The sequence below is a fragment of the Camelus dromedarius genome, chromosome 11, assembly GCF_036321535.1.
Source record: "Camelus dromedarius isolate mCamDro1 chromosome 11, mCamDro1.pat, whole genome shotgun sequence".
Lineage (NCBI taxonomy): Eukaryota > Metazoa > Chordata > Mammalia > Artiodactyla > Camelidae > Camelus > Camelus dromedarius.
The window spans coordinates 17,611,688-17,625,274 of record NC_087446.1 but is presented as its reverse complement, the minus strand read 5'-3'; the positions used below and the strand labels follow the sequence as shown (position 1 = coordinate 17,625,274).

At 32.7% G+C, this 13,587-nt stretch overlaps 1 protein-coding gene across 6 annotated transcripts in view; it reads right to left on the bottom strand.

Annotated features, from left to right (window-relative positions):
• The window catches only part of ZDHHC17 (zinc finger DHHC-type palmitoyltransferase 17), a 328,798-nt gene that overhangs the window by 34,455 nt on the left and 280,756 nt on the right, over positions 1-13,587 (bottom strand). For all 6 annotated transcript variants that reach the window (XM_064491550.1, XM_064491551.1, XM_010988190.3 and 3 more), the window contains 4 exons: positions 12,424-12,501; positions 11,680-11,824; positions 6,588-6,652; positions 5,773-5,935 (listed from right to left, as the gene is read on the bottom strand). In XM_064491550.1, the coding sequence (XP_064347620.1) occupies positions 5,773-5,935; positions 6,588-6,652; positions 11,680-11,824; positions 12,424-12,501 (451 nt within the window). The remainder of the gene's footprint in view (positions 1-5,772; positions 5,936-6,587; positions 6,653-11,679; positions 11,825-12,423; positions 12,502-13,587) is intronic.

The window sequence follows — 13,587 nt, the reverse complement described above, 5'->3', positions numbered from 1 at the left end:
ATGGTTTTTACACTCTTTTGAGTCATGTCTGATGAAAGCCATTGACTCTCTCCCCAGAAAAGCGCTGGTACTTTTTTTTAATAACAATTTCAGGAGTCCAGGGACCCACCCCCTAACCAAAATCCACTGGTGGGTCCTAGATTAAGAATCTCTAATCTAAGGTTTACGGCCATTCCTGATCCTTCAAAGGATCAAAGTAGCCATTTTAACCTACCATCTAATAGTAACTGTCTCCAAAATAAGTTCTATCTTATTTTGATAAAAGAATCCTTTGTTTATGCATTAAAGTAATTGAATCCCTTACCCAAATAACTAATTTACAAGGATAAATATCTAGCTAATATAAAGACTGATTTCTAAGAAACTTAACCTTAATTTTACTTGGGAAATAACTATTTTAGAAGAAATAGGATCAATCAATCGTTATATAACTATTATAACATAAAGTATAATTTTTCATATTCTTTGAAGAATGTAACTTTTACTAGCAAGTAAAGCCATATCCAGATTCACAGGCTACGTCTTTCTTGGTATGATTCATGATTATCAACGAGACTTTCTTAAGACTTAAAATGAAAAACAGAAAAATATATAACTATAAATCAACTTTATCTGTCAAATTCCAGGACAAACAATCCAGGTTGTTGTTTTTAATTAATCAATTTTTCATTTCAAAATGTGCAGCAATTTAAGTTTACTTAATTAGCCTTACATTCCACATAGCTAAAAGGTACCACCTCAACTCACATATGACTAAGACAGACCAATTCCTACTGCCTTCATCTCAAAAAGTCTGTTTCCTTCAGATCTTCACAACCTCCATATATATCACAAGACATTCAGTTATTCAAACCAAAACCTAAATCATCAATTTTTTTCTTTCACCCTAATCTACCTTTTCATTTCTACTCTAAACTATCATTTCCAAATCCATTCATTTCTCTCCATCCCTGCTCCTACAACTGTATAGGCTAAACTAACATCATCAGTTGCCTGCTTTATTTTAAGAGTCTAACTGATCTTCCTCTATCCCTTCCATTTTCTTAATTATTCAATGTATCTCTATATACCAAAGTAATCTTTTTAACATATTTATAACACAAAGATTATGTAACCATTCTACATAAATTCTTCCAACTGTTTCTCATGACTGAGAATACAATTAAAGCTCCTTATCATGGCCTTGTATGATCCGGTACCTGCCTCTCTTAGTGACTCACTGCTTGGTGCAGGCTGTCATTTCTGCATTCCTAACGTGGCAAGCGTACTCCTGGCCTTGGGTCTTGCACTTGCAGGTTCCTCTACATGGAAAGTTTTTTCCCACATATCTTTGCAGAACTGATCCTTTATCAGACAAGTCTCAAAGCAAATGTCATCTCCTCAGAGGCATTTACAATCACTCTCACCTGATGTGGCCCCCCTTAGCCCTCATCACAACCACATTTGCCTGTGTATGTGTTTTTAATTTACTTATTGTCTATTTCCTCAATACAATGTAAATTCTGGGAGAGTAAGGATTTCATCTATCTTAAACACTGACTTCTCAGCATAAAACAAGTTATTTGTTGAATGAACAAATGGTTTCTACTAAAAGGTGGTAACTAGACTTCAGCTTATTAGGAATGCCAGATTCCAGTAGAAAAGGCATTTGATACTTATTTCATCCTTTTAATTACATAAGAAGTCCATTTTAAAACAAAAATCTACTTTTTTCACCAGTGTGGTTAAAAAGATTATTTTTATTCTAAAAGTATAAATGTTCCCTGAGCAACTGAAGCAACTCCTTAGACTTTATTTTCTTTAAAAATAATGTCACTCCAAATAAGTCAGACAGAGAAAGGCAAATACCATACCTCACTTACATGTGGACTCTAAAAACAAAACAAAACAAAAAATCAAGTTCACAGATATACAGAACAGACTGGTGGCTGGCAGAGGTACCGGGCTGGGGGGGTGGGGAACATGGGTGAAAGGGGCCAAAGGTACAAACTCCCAGCTCTAAAGTAAGTCAGTCATGAAGATGTAATGTACAGCATGGCAGCTACAGTTAATCACACTGCATTGCATATCCAGAAGTTGCTAGGAGTTAATCTTCAAGGTTCATATCACAAGAAAAAAGAAAACTTTGTGACTGTATATGATGACAGATGTTGACTGGATTTGTGACGGTGGTCATTCTGCAATGTGTAGGCGTCAAATCATTATGTTGTACACCTAAACTCACATAATGTCATATGTCAATTGTACCTCAGTAAAATTTTTTTGAAAAATAATGTTACTCCAGAGCTACCAGGGAATTACACTTAAAATAACTTATTTTTCTAATGGCCAACCTTGACTATATTTGTCAGATAAAATTAAAACACTAATAAAAAGAAACTGACAAAAAAATTCATGAATTTAAATAAAAGTTCTAAAGGTAAAATAATTAGCTGAATTATTTGGCACTGTAGATTCTGGAAGGTAGTCACATGCACTGTACTAGTTAGCTAGTTAACTACATTCTGATTTATGCCATCCTGGTACCAAGTAATTGATGTGCTGAACCTATAAAACATTAAAAATAAAAGGTTCAAGCCATTTAAATCATTTGAAATATTTCTATTCTTACCATTACCTTTTTTTGAAATTCATTATAGATTATTTCTTTTACTAAGACTAATCAACCCAATCAAAAAATGGGCAGAAAATCTAAATAGACATCTATCCAAAGACATCCAGATGACCAACAGGCACATGAAAATATGCTCAACATCATTAATTGTTGGAGAAATACAAATCAAAACTACATTGAGGTCTCACCTCATACCAGTCAGAATGGTCATCATTAAAAAGTCCACAAATGATAGTGGAGAGGGTGTGGGGAAAAAGGAACCCTCCTACACTGTTGGTGGGAATGTAAACTGGTGCAGCCACTATGGAGGATAGTATGGAGGTTCCTCAAAAAACTAAAAATAAAGAGTGGAAGGTACAGCTCAAGTGGTAGAGTGCATGCTTAGTATGCCTGAGGTTCTGGGTTCAATCCCCAGTACCTTCTCTAAAAATACATAAATAAGCCTAATTACCTCCCTCTACCAAAAAAGAAAAGCCATCAAAAACTAAAAATAAAGTTACCATATGATCCAGCAATCCCACTCCTGGGCATATATCCAGAGAAAAATATAATTCAAAAAGACACATGCACCCCAATGTTCACAGCAGCACTGTTTACAATAGCCAAGACATGGAAACAACCTAAATGTCCATTGACAGATGACTGGATAAAGAAGCTGTGGTATATTTATACAATGTAATACTACTTAGCCATAAAAAAGAATAAAATAATGCCATTTGCAGTAACATGGATAGACCTGGAGTTCATCATTCTAAGGGAAGTAAGCCAGAAAGAGTAAGGAAAATGCCATATGATATTGCATATGTGGAATCTAAAAAAAGGGACACAAATGAACTTACTTACAAAACAGAAACAAACTCACAGACACAGAGAATAAAATAATTATGATTACCAGGACGTAAAAGGGGTGGGAAGGAAATCTGCACAGCTTGGGGAGATATGTAAATGTTAGGTATATTGACTGTGGTGGTGGTTTCATAGGTGTATATGTCTATCAAAATCCATCAAATTGTACATCTGAAATATGTATAGTTTACTGTATGGAAATTATATGACAAGAAAGTTGCTTAAACTTAAAAAAAATTTTTTTAAAAAGACTAATCAAAAGTTTATACAATGGTTAATGTGCAGTGCCAAGTTGAAAAGGCATTAAATTTACAAACCACACCTCAAATACCTAAAGGTCATGATCAAAAAGAAGTTATCTAAAATTTTATATGCATTGAAAAGATATTTTCAATAAATATCTTCCAATAAATAAACGCTCTGAAAATATTCACTATTAGTTTAAATTCCAGAACAGTGTGGTCATCTTGTCATAATTCTGACATTACTACAACTTCAATACACTGATATGGCTCTTGGCAAAATCTTGGAGACTCACTATTTGCCATAAGTTCCAGTTTTTCAAAACTAAACTCTAAATACTTGAAATGCATTCCTAGGGTATGACCACTTTAGGAATGGCTATCTAGTAGCCAAGAGAAGAAAAATAACACTCTAAAGCAATCCAGATAATAAAATATAAGGTAACCTCATTAATTTTTTTCTTAGGGGGATACTGATCAGGTTTAATCAATCTCCTCTTTTCTTATCCTTTAGGCCCTGGGGTCAACCTGATTTACTAATCACAGTATTATGAACTTTTCAGAGCTTTCTACTTAGAACATTTAGAAAAGCAAAAGTGTCTCTATAATTTCAGAAGTGGCAGAGAGGTATGCCAGCACAGTCATGAAAACTAGCTTAGAGGTAAAGCTCAAGACCACACAAATCTCCATTCAGTCAATAAATATTTAGAATGCCCAGCACATGTCAGGCTACGGTAACTGAGGCAAGCTGACTTTCCTCTTTCCAACATTTACTGGCAGGTATTAGACCATTCTGATCACACTGGGTAGAGAGAAGAAGATTTAAAATTTTAAAAAAGAAAGAAAGATAACATATGGTTTTCTCAATTTCTTACAGTTTTCAATAAGATATTTGATATTTACTTTTAACTAAATATTTTTAATTAGACTCATTTCTAAAAATTGGCTATAATCTTAAATAAATCAGGCTCCATATAACTAGTCTAAGCTATTTGATATTTACTTTAAATATTTTTAGTTAGATTAATTTCTAAAAATTTGTTACAATCTTAAATAAATTAGGCCCCATATAACCAGTCTAAGCTATTTTATTTCAGTAGTTTAACCTTTTCTTCTCAGAGTAATCAAATAGAGAAAGAACTATTCATTGCAACCTAAACAGATGCCCTGATCCAGCAGGAGATAACCTACTTTTTGATTGCCATTTTAGATCATTATGTGGCTCGAACCCTTTTCATATTTAATTAGCACATATCCTTTGGAAATTTAAGAAGCATGACTCAGAAAATACTACGGTTTATAGTCAAATTAAAGAACATCTGTCAATGGGCACAAAGTTATTTATGAATGCACGTTATTAAAAGATGTTATTTAAAAGTTTAAAGTCATTTCACAGAGTCTGGTGCTGAAAGACATGGTGAATCCCAAAATTTTAAAAATGAGAATAGTAATCAAAATTTAAGTTTATCAATAGAATTTTCTTGCAAGTATTCATAAGATGTCCACAAACTTCCATATGCTCAGAGTATAAATGTTAATTGTGCTTTGCTCTTAGATAATTTTGTATACTTTTTTGGCATACACTTCCTGGATCAGTCCAGCATTTGCGGGGGAGGGGTACTCCTATAAACATCATAAAGGTGTTTATCAAGGTCTTGATCTTTAAAAAAATAAGACAACAAATAGCTAAGTCAAAGAATTTGTAAAAGCTACTAAGCATACTGTGGTTTAAATATAAATTTGGGATTCTTTTTAATGATCTTCTTAAAGAAACCAGAAAATGATTCTATTTCCCTATAAAAATAGAGATTATATAACTTCCAAAAGTGAGTAAGAATTCACTAATGAAAAGGTCACCAAAATCTAAAAATTACTTTAATACTAAAAGATGAAAGTAAATAAATCAGTCTTTCAAAACAAATTCTTGCACGGAAGCAAAGGGTTGGGTTTAAGTAAGAAGCTTCTGCCATCTTTTGACTGTGAAAAAAAAAAAAACCCTAAGTTTTATTAAGGAATTCCCATCTTAGTAACCACACTGCACATTGTGTAATTAATATAGGACATTTTTACCTTGACATTCTGGGCATCAACATTAGCTCCAGCTTCCAGAAGAAGACTAATGACTGTGGTATTCCCTGCTAGTACTGCCCAGTGCAGAGCAGTGTTTTTGTGATACTTGTCACCAAGGTTAACTGAAACATTGAATGTTAAAAGCAATCTAGTTGGATCCACACTGAAAAGGAAAAAAAAACACAACAACAACAACAACCCTAATTTCAATTATAGAAATCATTACAGATACTAAACTGATTGTGGTTGCATTCCATCTTGGAACACTTCTATTCTAACCTATAGTCAACAAGTTTACAATCAGTAATAGGACAATATTTTAATATGAAGTATAGAGTCTGTGCGACACCATGTAACTTCAGATAGTTCGGAGAGAGTACACTTGGTCCTGACATTTACTATTTTTCATCCAGTGATTAAGGTCACTGATGTCTACATAATTAAACAATTAAAATTTTAAATATAAGTCTAGGTTGTGCCGAAGTCATTTAAGGCAACTTAGTAATTAAAACGCTAAACTTGCCAATATGCGAATCATGTTAAAAATCAGTTACTTTTTAAAAAGAAGGTAACATTTTCTTCTATCCTTGGAGACTGTTAAAAGACGAATAGCTTAAGAATACTACAATTACCAAGGTAAATGTAAACATAGAGACTCAAAACATCCAAAAGGGTAATTTATGTTACATACTATGCACTCATAATTAAGAACTTTAAATATTAGCAAGTATAACATTAAACTGCTTTTTTTAATCACTTATTTTACATTTTATTATGCTGAAAATGGTTGAATAAGTATTTAAATGGTTACATACCTATGTGTTCTATAAGCTGCCCACATTAAAGGCGTCATCCCATTCTGATCCATCATATCTACATCCTGATAAAGAAAAAAGAAAAAGTCAGACAGTAAAAACTTCTAAGTTCCTACCAAATTCACTTAGAAAAATATAATTCACATATCACAGGAGAAGCCAATATAACAATCAAAGGTGATTTATAAAACTATATCATTCCTAAGTTTAAAGTAAAACGATATCACTAAGTATTTTAATTAATATGTATATAAACATCTAATTTACATATACTGAATGTGTTTAATTACACTTAATTAACATATTTATAGTTTTCCTTTTTTAAACTTCACTCAGCCTTTCAATGTTGTCATCTAGAGATCTTGACCTACTCTTCATCTTTCACTCACAAAGGAAAGATTAAATTATTTAAGTCTCTGAAAAACTTATTTTACTAATTCATGATATAATAAAACCCTGTTTATTCCCAGGCCTTTCAAAACAAAGAATAAATTATAAAATTTCAATAAAAATTTCAATTTTAATGAACTCAAAAAGTCTGTCTACTTTTTATCACTATGCATGAATATTTTTAGAATTAACTAATTCTGCAAAGTTTGTGGTAAAAAAGCAACGTGATCAAGCAATTATCTGCCTTATTCCCCATCGTTTTCACCTTTTTTAGCTCATTATTTTTGTTTTTACTTACACATCTTTAAAATAAGATACTTGGAATTGCTACTTTTTGATTTTTTCAGTTTTAGGTATTATCCTAAGTATGGCATATCCTCATTAAGCAAAATGACAATTTCTCTCTTTCCTCTCACTACCCCATCACAAATATGCACCTTTCTTATTCTTGACTCTCAAGAGATCTACTGTAATTCTGGTTCTATAAATATTTGATATTTATATTATCATAAATATATATGAATACCATTCCCAACAAAATTATGTAGTAAACCATTATTTTCCCCTCCTACCCAACTTTTTGCTTTCCGTGGTACTTTTCTCTCCCTTTTGCAGTTTTTTTTTTTTAAAGCAAATTAGAATTAAAACTACCACCTATTCAACCAAAACTCTTCCCAGGTTAGACAAATCACCTTTCAAGACATGCTGATGTATTAGGGATTCTATCAGTTTCACTTCCCTAAAATTCTCTCTTCTGACTCACTCCAATCTGGACTGATTCTCCTATGTGCCTAAGTTATCTGTCCCATTAACTAGAAAAGAAGTTCTTTGAGGATCAAAATTAAATTCATCTTTATACTCTCAGTGCCCAACAGGATAGATAATGAAAAACCATTTGTTAAATGACAAGACATGTTTATCTATCTACTTTTCTAGGTTTGGGAAAGGCACAGATAGACTTTAGAATAAGATAGACATGGTTTTGAATTCCTAGATCCACCAGTTTAGTTAATAACTGTAAGGCTGCCAAAATTAATTCTCTGAGTCTCAGCTTTCTTATCTAAAAATGTTAATACAAATACTGTCTTCATAAGATCTTTCTGATGATTAAATGGAATAATGTGTGTAAAGCAACCTAGTCTAGAGCCTGGAACAGGACATTCAATACGTATTAAGTTTCCTCTTCTTCCTTTCCCCACCTCCCATTCCTATGGATTATTAAACCAGCAGTCCTAATCCAAGTTACATTACCTAATTCACCAGTCAGTGGAGAGAGGACAGAGTTATAGTGAGTACACTGCAAAACATTTCATAACTCTATATAGCAGTTCCCTGTAAGGCATCTTTACAGATGGGAATATGTCTCAATATGAACATTATCCAAGCGTATTGGGGCAGAAAGAGCTGAGAACCACTACTTTAGACAAGTGGCAACACATATCCTAAGATGTCACTAGTTTTAGTCCCTCTCATGAATATTACAATCAAATGTTATGCCTTATCCATTACAAATCTATTTCTAAATTTCTATTAAGTGTTGTTGGAAACATGTAACTCACTCAATATTTACATTATACATGTTTATTCTTTTTCCAAAAAAAAAATCTTCTCTGAAAAAAATGGTAAACTTCCTTGTTTCTTATATGAGAGTTAAGTAATGAAACTTATTTTACTTCCTTTACTGCTCTGGTTTCAAGAAAGCTCAATTAAATTTGATGTCCAATTAAAACAAACATGTAAATTCTTATGTTTAAATTTCTTCCTTTTTAGTTGTGAGTCTTTTCATATCCTTTTTAAAAAGTGATAGTATTAAAATATTAACAAACAAAATAAAAATTAAAAATTATGCCACATCTCTAGAGTACTAAAAGAAAAATGAAATTCAACCTTTTCTCTCTTTGGATCAGGATTTAAAACTTGGTACTTCTTTTCCAAGTTCAGCCTGGACGTATGAGTATTCTCTATTAGGAACAATTAACAAGCCCAGATCAAAAGCTTATGGGAATTCCATATCAACAGGGCTCCATAACTTAGCATTTTCCCCTTTTTCTCCTGAAAATCATCCAAAAGAATTGGTAGTGAGCACTGAATATATTTAACAGTGTAACTAAAAAGAAACTATTGTGAAGAATAGAATGACAAACTAAATGAAAATGTTATATGCCCTAAGAATGTAAATTTGATAAAATTAACAACAAATGAGGGGGGGTGGGAAAAGGCTGAAAAGAAAGTATAATGAGTGTCTAATCTGCAAGAGCTATGAGTCAAAGGATATTACTCAAAGTTGAAAAGTCAAGTGACAGAAATGTAGTTATATATCAGAACAAAGTTTATACTAAGAAAAACAGTATTATGGACTAATGTCAGTGTTAAGACAGGGAAGAGAAAGAAGTTAAAAATACACTGATTTTATTACTGCTTATAACTGGGAACTAATCAGAACTAATAAAATTTGAACAAACATCTGACTGAAGTGAGAGAGAAAAGGATAACCGTGTGACTAAGGAAAGAATTTACCAAGCAGAAGGGAAGAGCCAGCACAAAGGCCTTAAGACAACAGCACACCAGAGCTGTTCAACGACCAGCCAGAAGACTGGTGTGGTTCAGCACAGTGAGTGAGAGGGAGATGACAGAAGATGAGATGGAGACGTATCCAGAGACGGATCACACATGATTCTGTAAGCCACAGGACGACTTTGGACCGCATTTAAAGTATGATATAAAGCACATTAGAGCAGTTTTCTTTTACTGCTCTAAAGTGCTTTTAGTGGTAGTATTTTAGCACATATATTGAAAAAATTCTAGAAAAATATATACTAAACTGTTAAAGAAAGTGTTCTCAATAGAGGGAGGAGGTAAGGGAAGAGGTGGGATTTCACTCTCTAAGTCATACTTTGCTACTATGTTTGAATATTTAACAGTAAGCATGTGTTACTTCCGTAAGCAGGAAAAAAAACTTACTCCTGAAAAAGAAAGCCAATTATCTGTCAGACATGTATTAACACTACCATGCACTTACTGTACAAAAAGAACTGTGACAGAATTTCTGCTCTTTAAGAATTTTATGGCCTACATACTATGCCAGAGTTCAAATGATTACTGAAACATCCAAATTCCAAAATCAATAAGCTAATAAAAAGAGTCAAAACTTTACACTTTTCTTACCTAGTTAAAAACTAGAAGAAAAAAGTGAATGTATATTGTAAACTTAATATCTGCACTAGAGAAGGCCACTAAAGACGATGTCATGTGCAACAACGCCATCTACTGCTTCAACCTCCAGTCCAGAATGAACTGTGGGAGAACAAAGATGATCCCCTGGGGTAGTTGGTCTCCAAAGATAGCTTCCAATAAACTTCACCTTCCAGTGTTCATACCCTTGTGTTCCCACAGTGAACATGGGCTGGACCTGTTACTTGCTTTAACTGACAGAATGGAGCAGAAATGTGGCTGTGCCAGTTCAAGACCTTAAAAAAGTCAGATGTCTGCTTTTGCTCTTTTGGGAACTCTGAGCAACCATGTAAGAAGTTTGGTTTCCATGCTAGAGAGAACACATGGAGGGGAGTTGTGGAGAAGAAGTTCCGAGACTGCATGGAGAAAAACAGAGAGGGCTAGCTGTCCCAATAAGCCAACTGAGCCCAGCCTTTTAGCCCTACTTATCAAGGTACAAGGTATGCAAGCATCCTCCAGTCCAGTCAAGCCCCCAGATGACTGCAGCCCCCAGCCATTATCACAAGAACCACCACCCAATCAAGCTCAGTCAACCTAGAGACTCATGAAAGATAATGGCTCCTACTGTTCTAAAGCCATTAGACTTAGGGGGCAGTATATTAACACAGTAATAGAAAATAAACTCCTCCTTCCAGAAATTAACCAGCCTATGCCTCTTTTCCTTAGCAATAGTGCACAACACCCACTGGAGCACTGCCAACAATAAACACTTTAAAGGATTCATAATAAATACTATTCAAATTCTAAATCTAATTATTTTAAATTAAAATAACAAATATGTGCTAATAGCAATGAATTAAAATCATCTATCTTACTCTTATGATGAGATCCTTAGCTATAAAACTAATGTTTAAGTACAACCAGAGAAAACTCATGAAAGACAAATTGAGTGACATTACTTTTAACAAAATACATTTATTACAAAGATATGGTACGCATAAACTAACAATATTTAATGTGATTATAGTCACTACATATTAAGGAAGAATCAGGAAGAAACACTTAAATTATGAGAATTTTTCTGCCATGTAAAAAGCAGTGTTTTACACAGCAGGAACTGAGAAAATGATCTTAAGGCATTTATCTCCCTCAAGAGGGACTTAATATAGAAAATAACCAGTAATATGTTTAAAAAAGTTTAAATGAATTCAGATGATATAGTCAAAAGACGTGATTAAGGGAAGCAAAAAGATACCTAAATTTTCTCTTACTTTCTAGCATTCATCTCTATCACTCTTAGAAATAAAAAAACCAACTTAATGGATTATTATCTGGATCATGACTGTTTTTCGTATTTTTATGTTAACTATATTAAATAATTCAATAGCAAACTACCTATCTATTTATTTATTCTCTTCACCCAGTAGAAAGTACTATTTAAATATCACCAGGTTGTTATACTTGTTAACACCAATGATATTAGGTAGTTAAGAATATCTGATTCAAATCTACACCACTGTGATTTTTTTACCTGTCCTTTTGCTATGAGATAAGCAACAATTGAGGTATGTCCAAACTGAGCAGCCAGATGAATACAGCTACATCCTTCTCCATCAATTAACGAAGGGTCTGCACCATATTTCATTAGTTGCACAACCATAGATAGATGGCCTTGTCTAAAGCATAAAAGAATAAACACTTAAATATGTTTTTTTAAACTTCTCTGAAAAGAAGTTTAAAAAAAAATGAAAAAGATTTTAAAATGGTGGAAAAATTACAAAAATCTTATTTCACATTATTTCAAAATAGACATACATCAAGGTACATTTAGGATATTATGTTCTTAAGTCTTAATTGGCTTAAAAGTCTGAAAATTTATAGATACTCATAACTTCTTTAAATATGTAATAAATAGTTATTATACTCTAGTAATCCTGTTCCAATATGACCTTAATTGTCCCATGAACTTGATACTTCTTTTGCTGTAATACATATAGGCTGAAAAAGTATTCCCAAAGCTTAATCCCATTTTCTAACTAACCAGATTAATATCAGCCTAGTTAATTCCTTAAGGACACTTTGGAAAATAAACTTTGCTTCCAATGCAGGTAACAGTGGACAGCAATACATTTTAGTACATTATTGATATTAACTACTGGCATAACAAGTTCTCCCATTCATTTTAGCATATCATTTAAAGGGGGAAAAAATAGTTGTTTAGTTATAGGCTATTAAAGGAACCAAAGAAAAAAAAAATCCAGAAGCGAATTTAAACCTTGTGGCCCAGTGCAATGGAGTTGAATTTAGGTCTCCTCCGAGTTGATCCACAATAGCACCTTTCGAAATATAGTATCTATAAGACAAAATTTTAAATACTTCAGATAGTTTTCATTTTCAATTTTAAGAAATATGTGAAAAATAAAGAAATAAATGTTTTTCATTTTAGACCTCATGCTAGACAATAAATGGTCTTCAGTGAGTTTTAAAAATATATTTAGTAGGAAATTATATCAAATACATCACTCTTTTGTTCCAGAAGTAAACAGAAAATAATTTTTTTAAGTTACAAAAAATAATAGCAATACCAAATAACAATCACATAAAAAAAGAAGGCAGTCAAAGAACCACAAAGATTTGGATGAGACAGCAGCAGTAGATAGAATTTTGGAATCAGAACCTTATAGAGTATGCCAGACCCTTGGTAGAAGCTCAGCTTTTTAAGCTCAGCTTTACTTACCTCAAAGATTACTACGGGTTAAATAAAACAGCATATGAAAAATAATTTCATAAATGTAAAGTGTAACATAAAGGCTCTTTATGGCACCCTATTTGTTATGCTTTTGAAGCTGTGTTGCTTTAAAAAGAAAGAGCAACCTTGTTGCTTACTACATTAATGTCATAACATCTTGATAACCTCTAAAATGAATAGGACCTAGTTGCTTATATAATGTTTGCTTTGGGACTGATCGATGTAATGAATCTTGAATACAATGATTTCAAAGCACCTGATGTCAAATGTCTGATGTATGTGTATAACTGAGGCTCTTAAACTATTCTGATTACTGCCTTAAATCATGAATGCATTCACTCTTAATGCTCATAGTTCTAAACATTTAATATAGTCATACTTACAAGCTTGATTCAGAAATTTTCTGCTTTATATAAGTATTTGTTAAAACGGTACTTTTAAAGCATTATGCAATGAAGGGCCCAACTCCACTCTACCATATGGAATAGTATGAAGTAACTAAAATATTTCCAGACTAAAATATTTCAAGTCCAGAATATCAGACAATAGTTTGAACACAAACATTTAAATATTCCTAAATTGCTTCTTAAGGCATCCAGTAGACATCATATAATAGTTAAAAAATGGTTTTTTGAGCCCAAAGAGCAGTATAGCACAGCAAAAGAACAGTTTTAATAGGAAATATTTTCT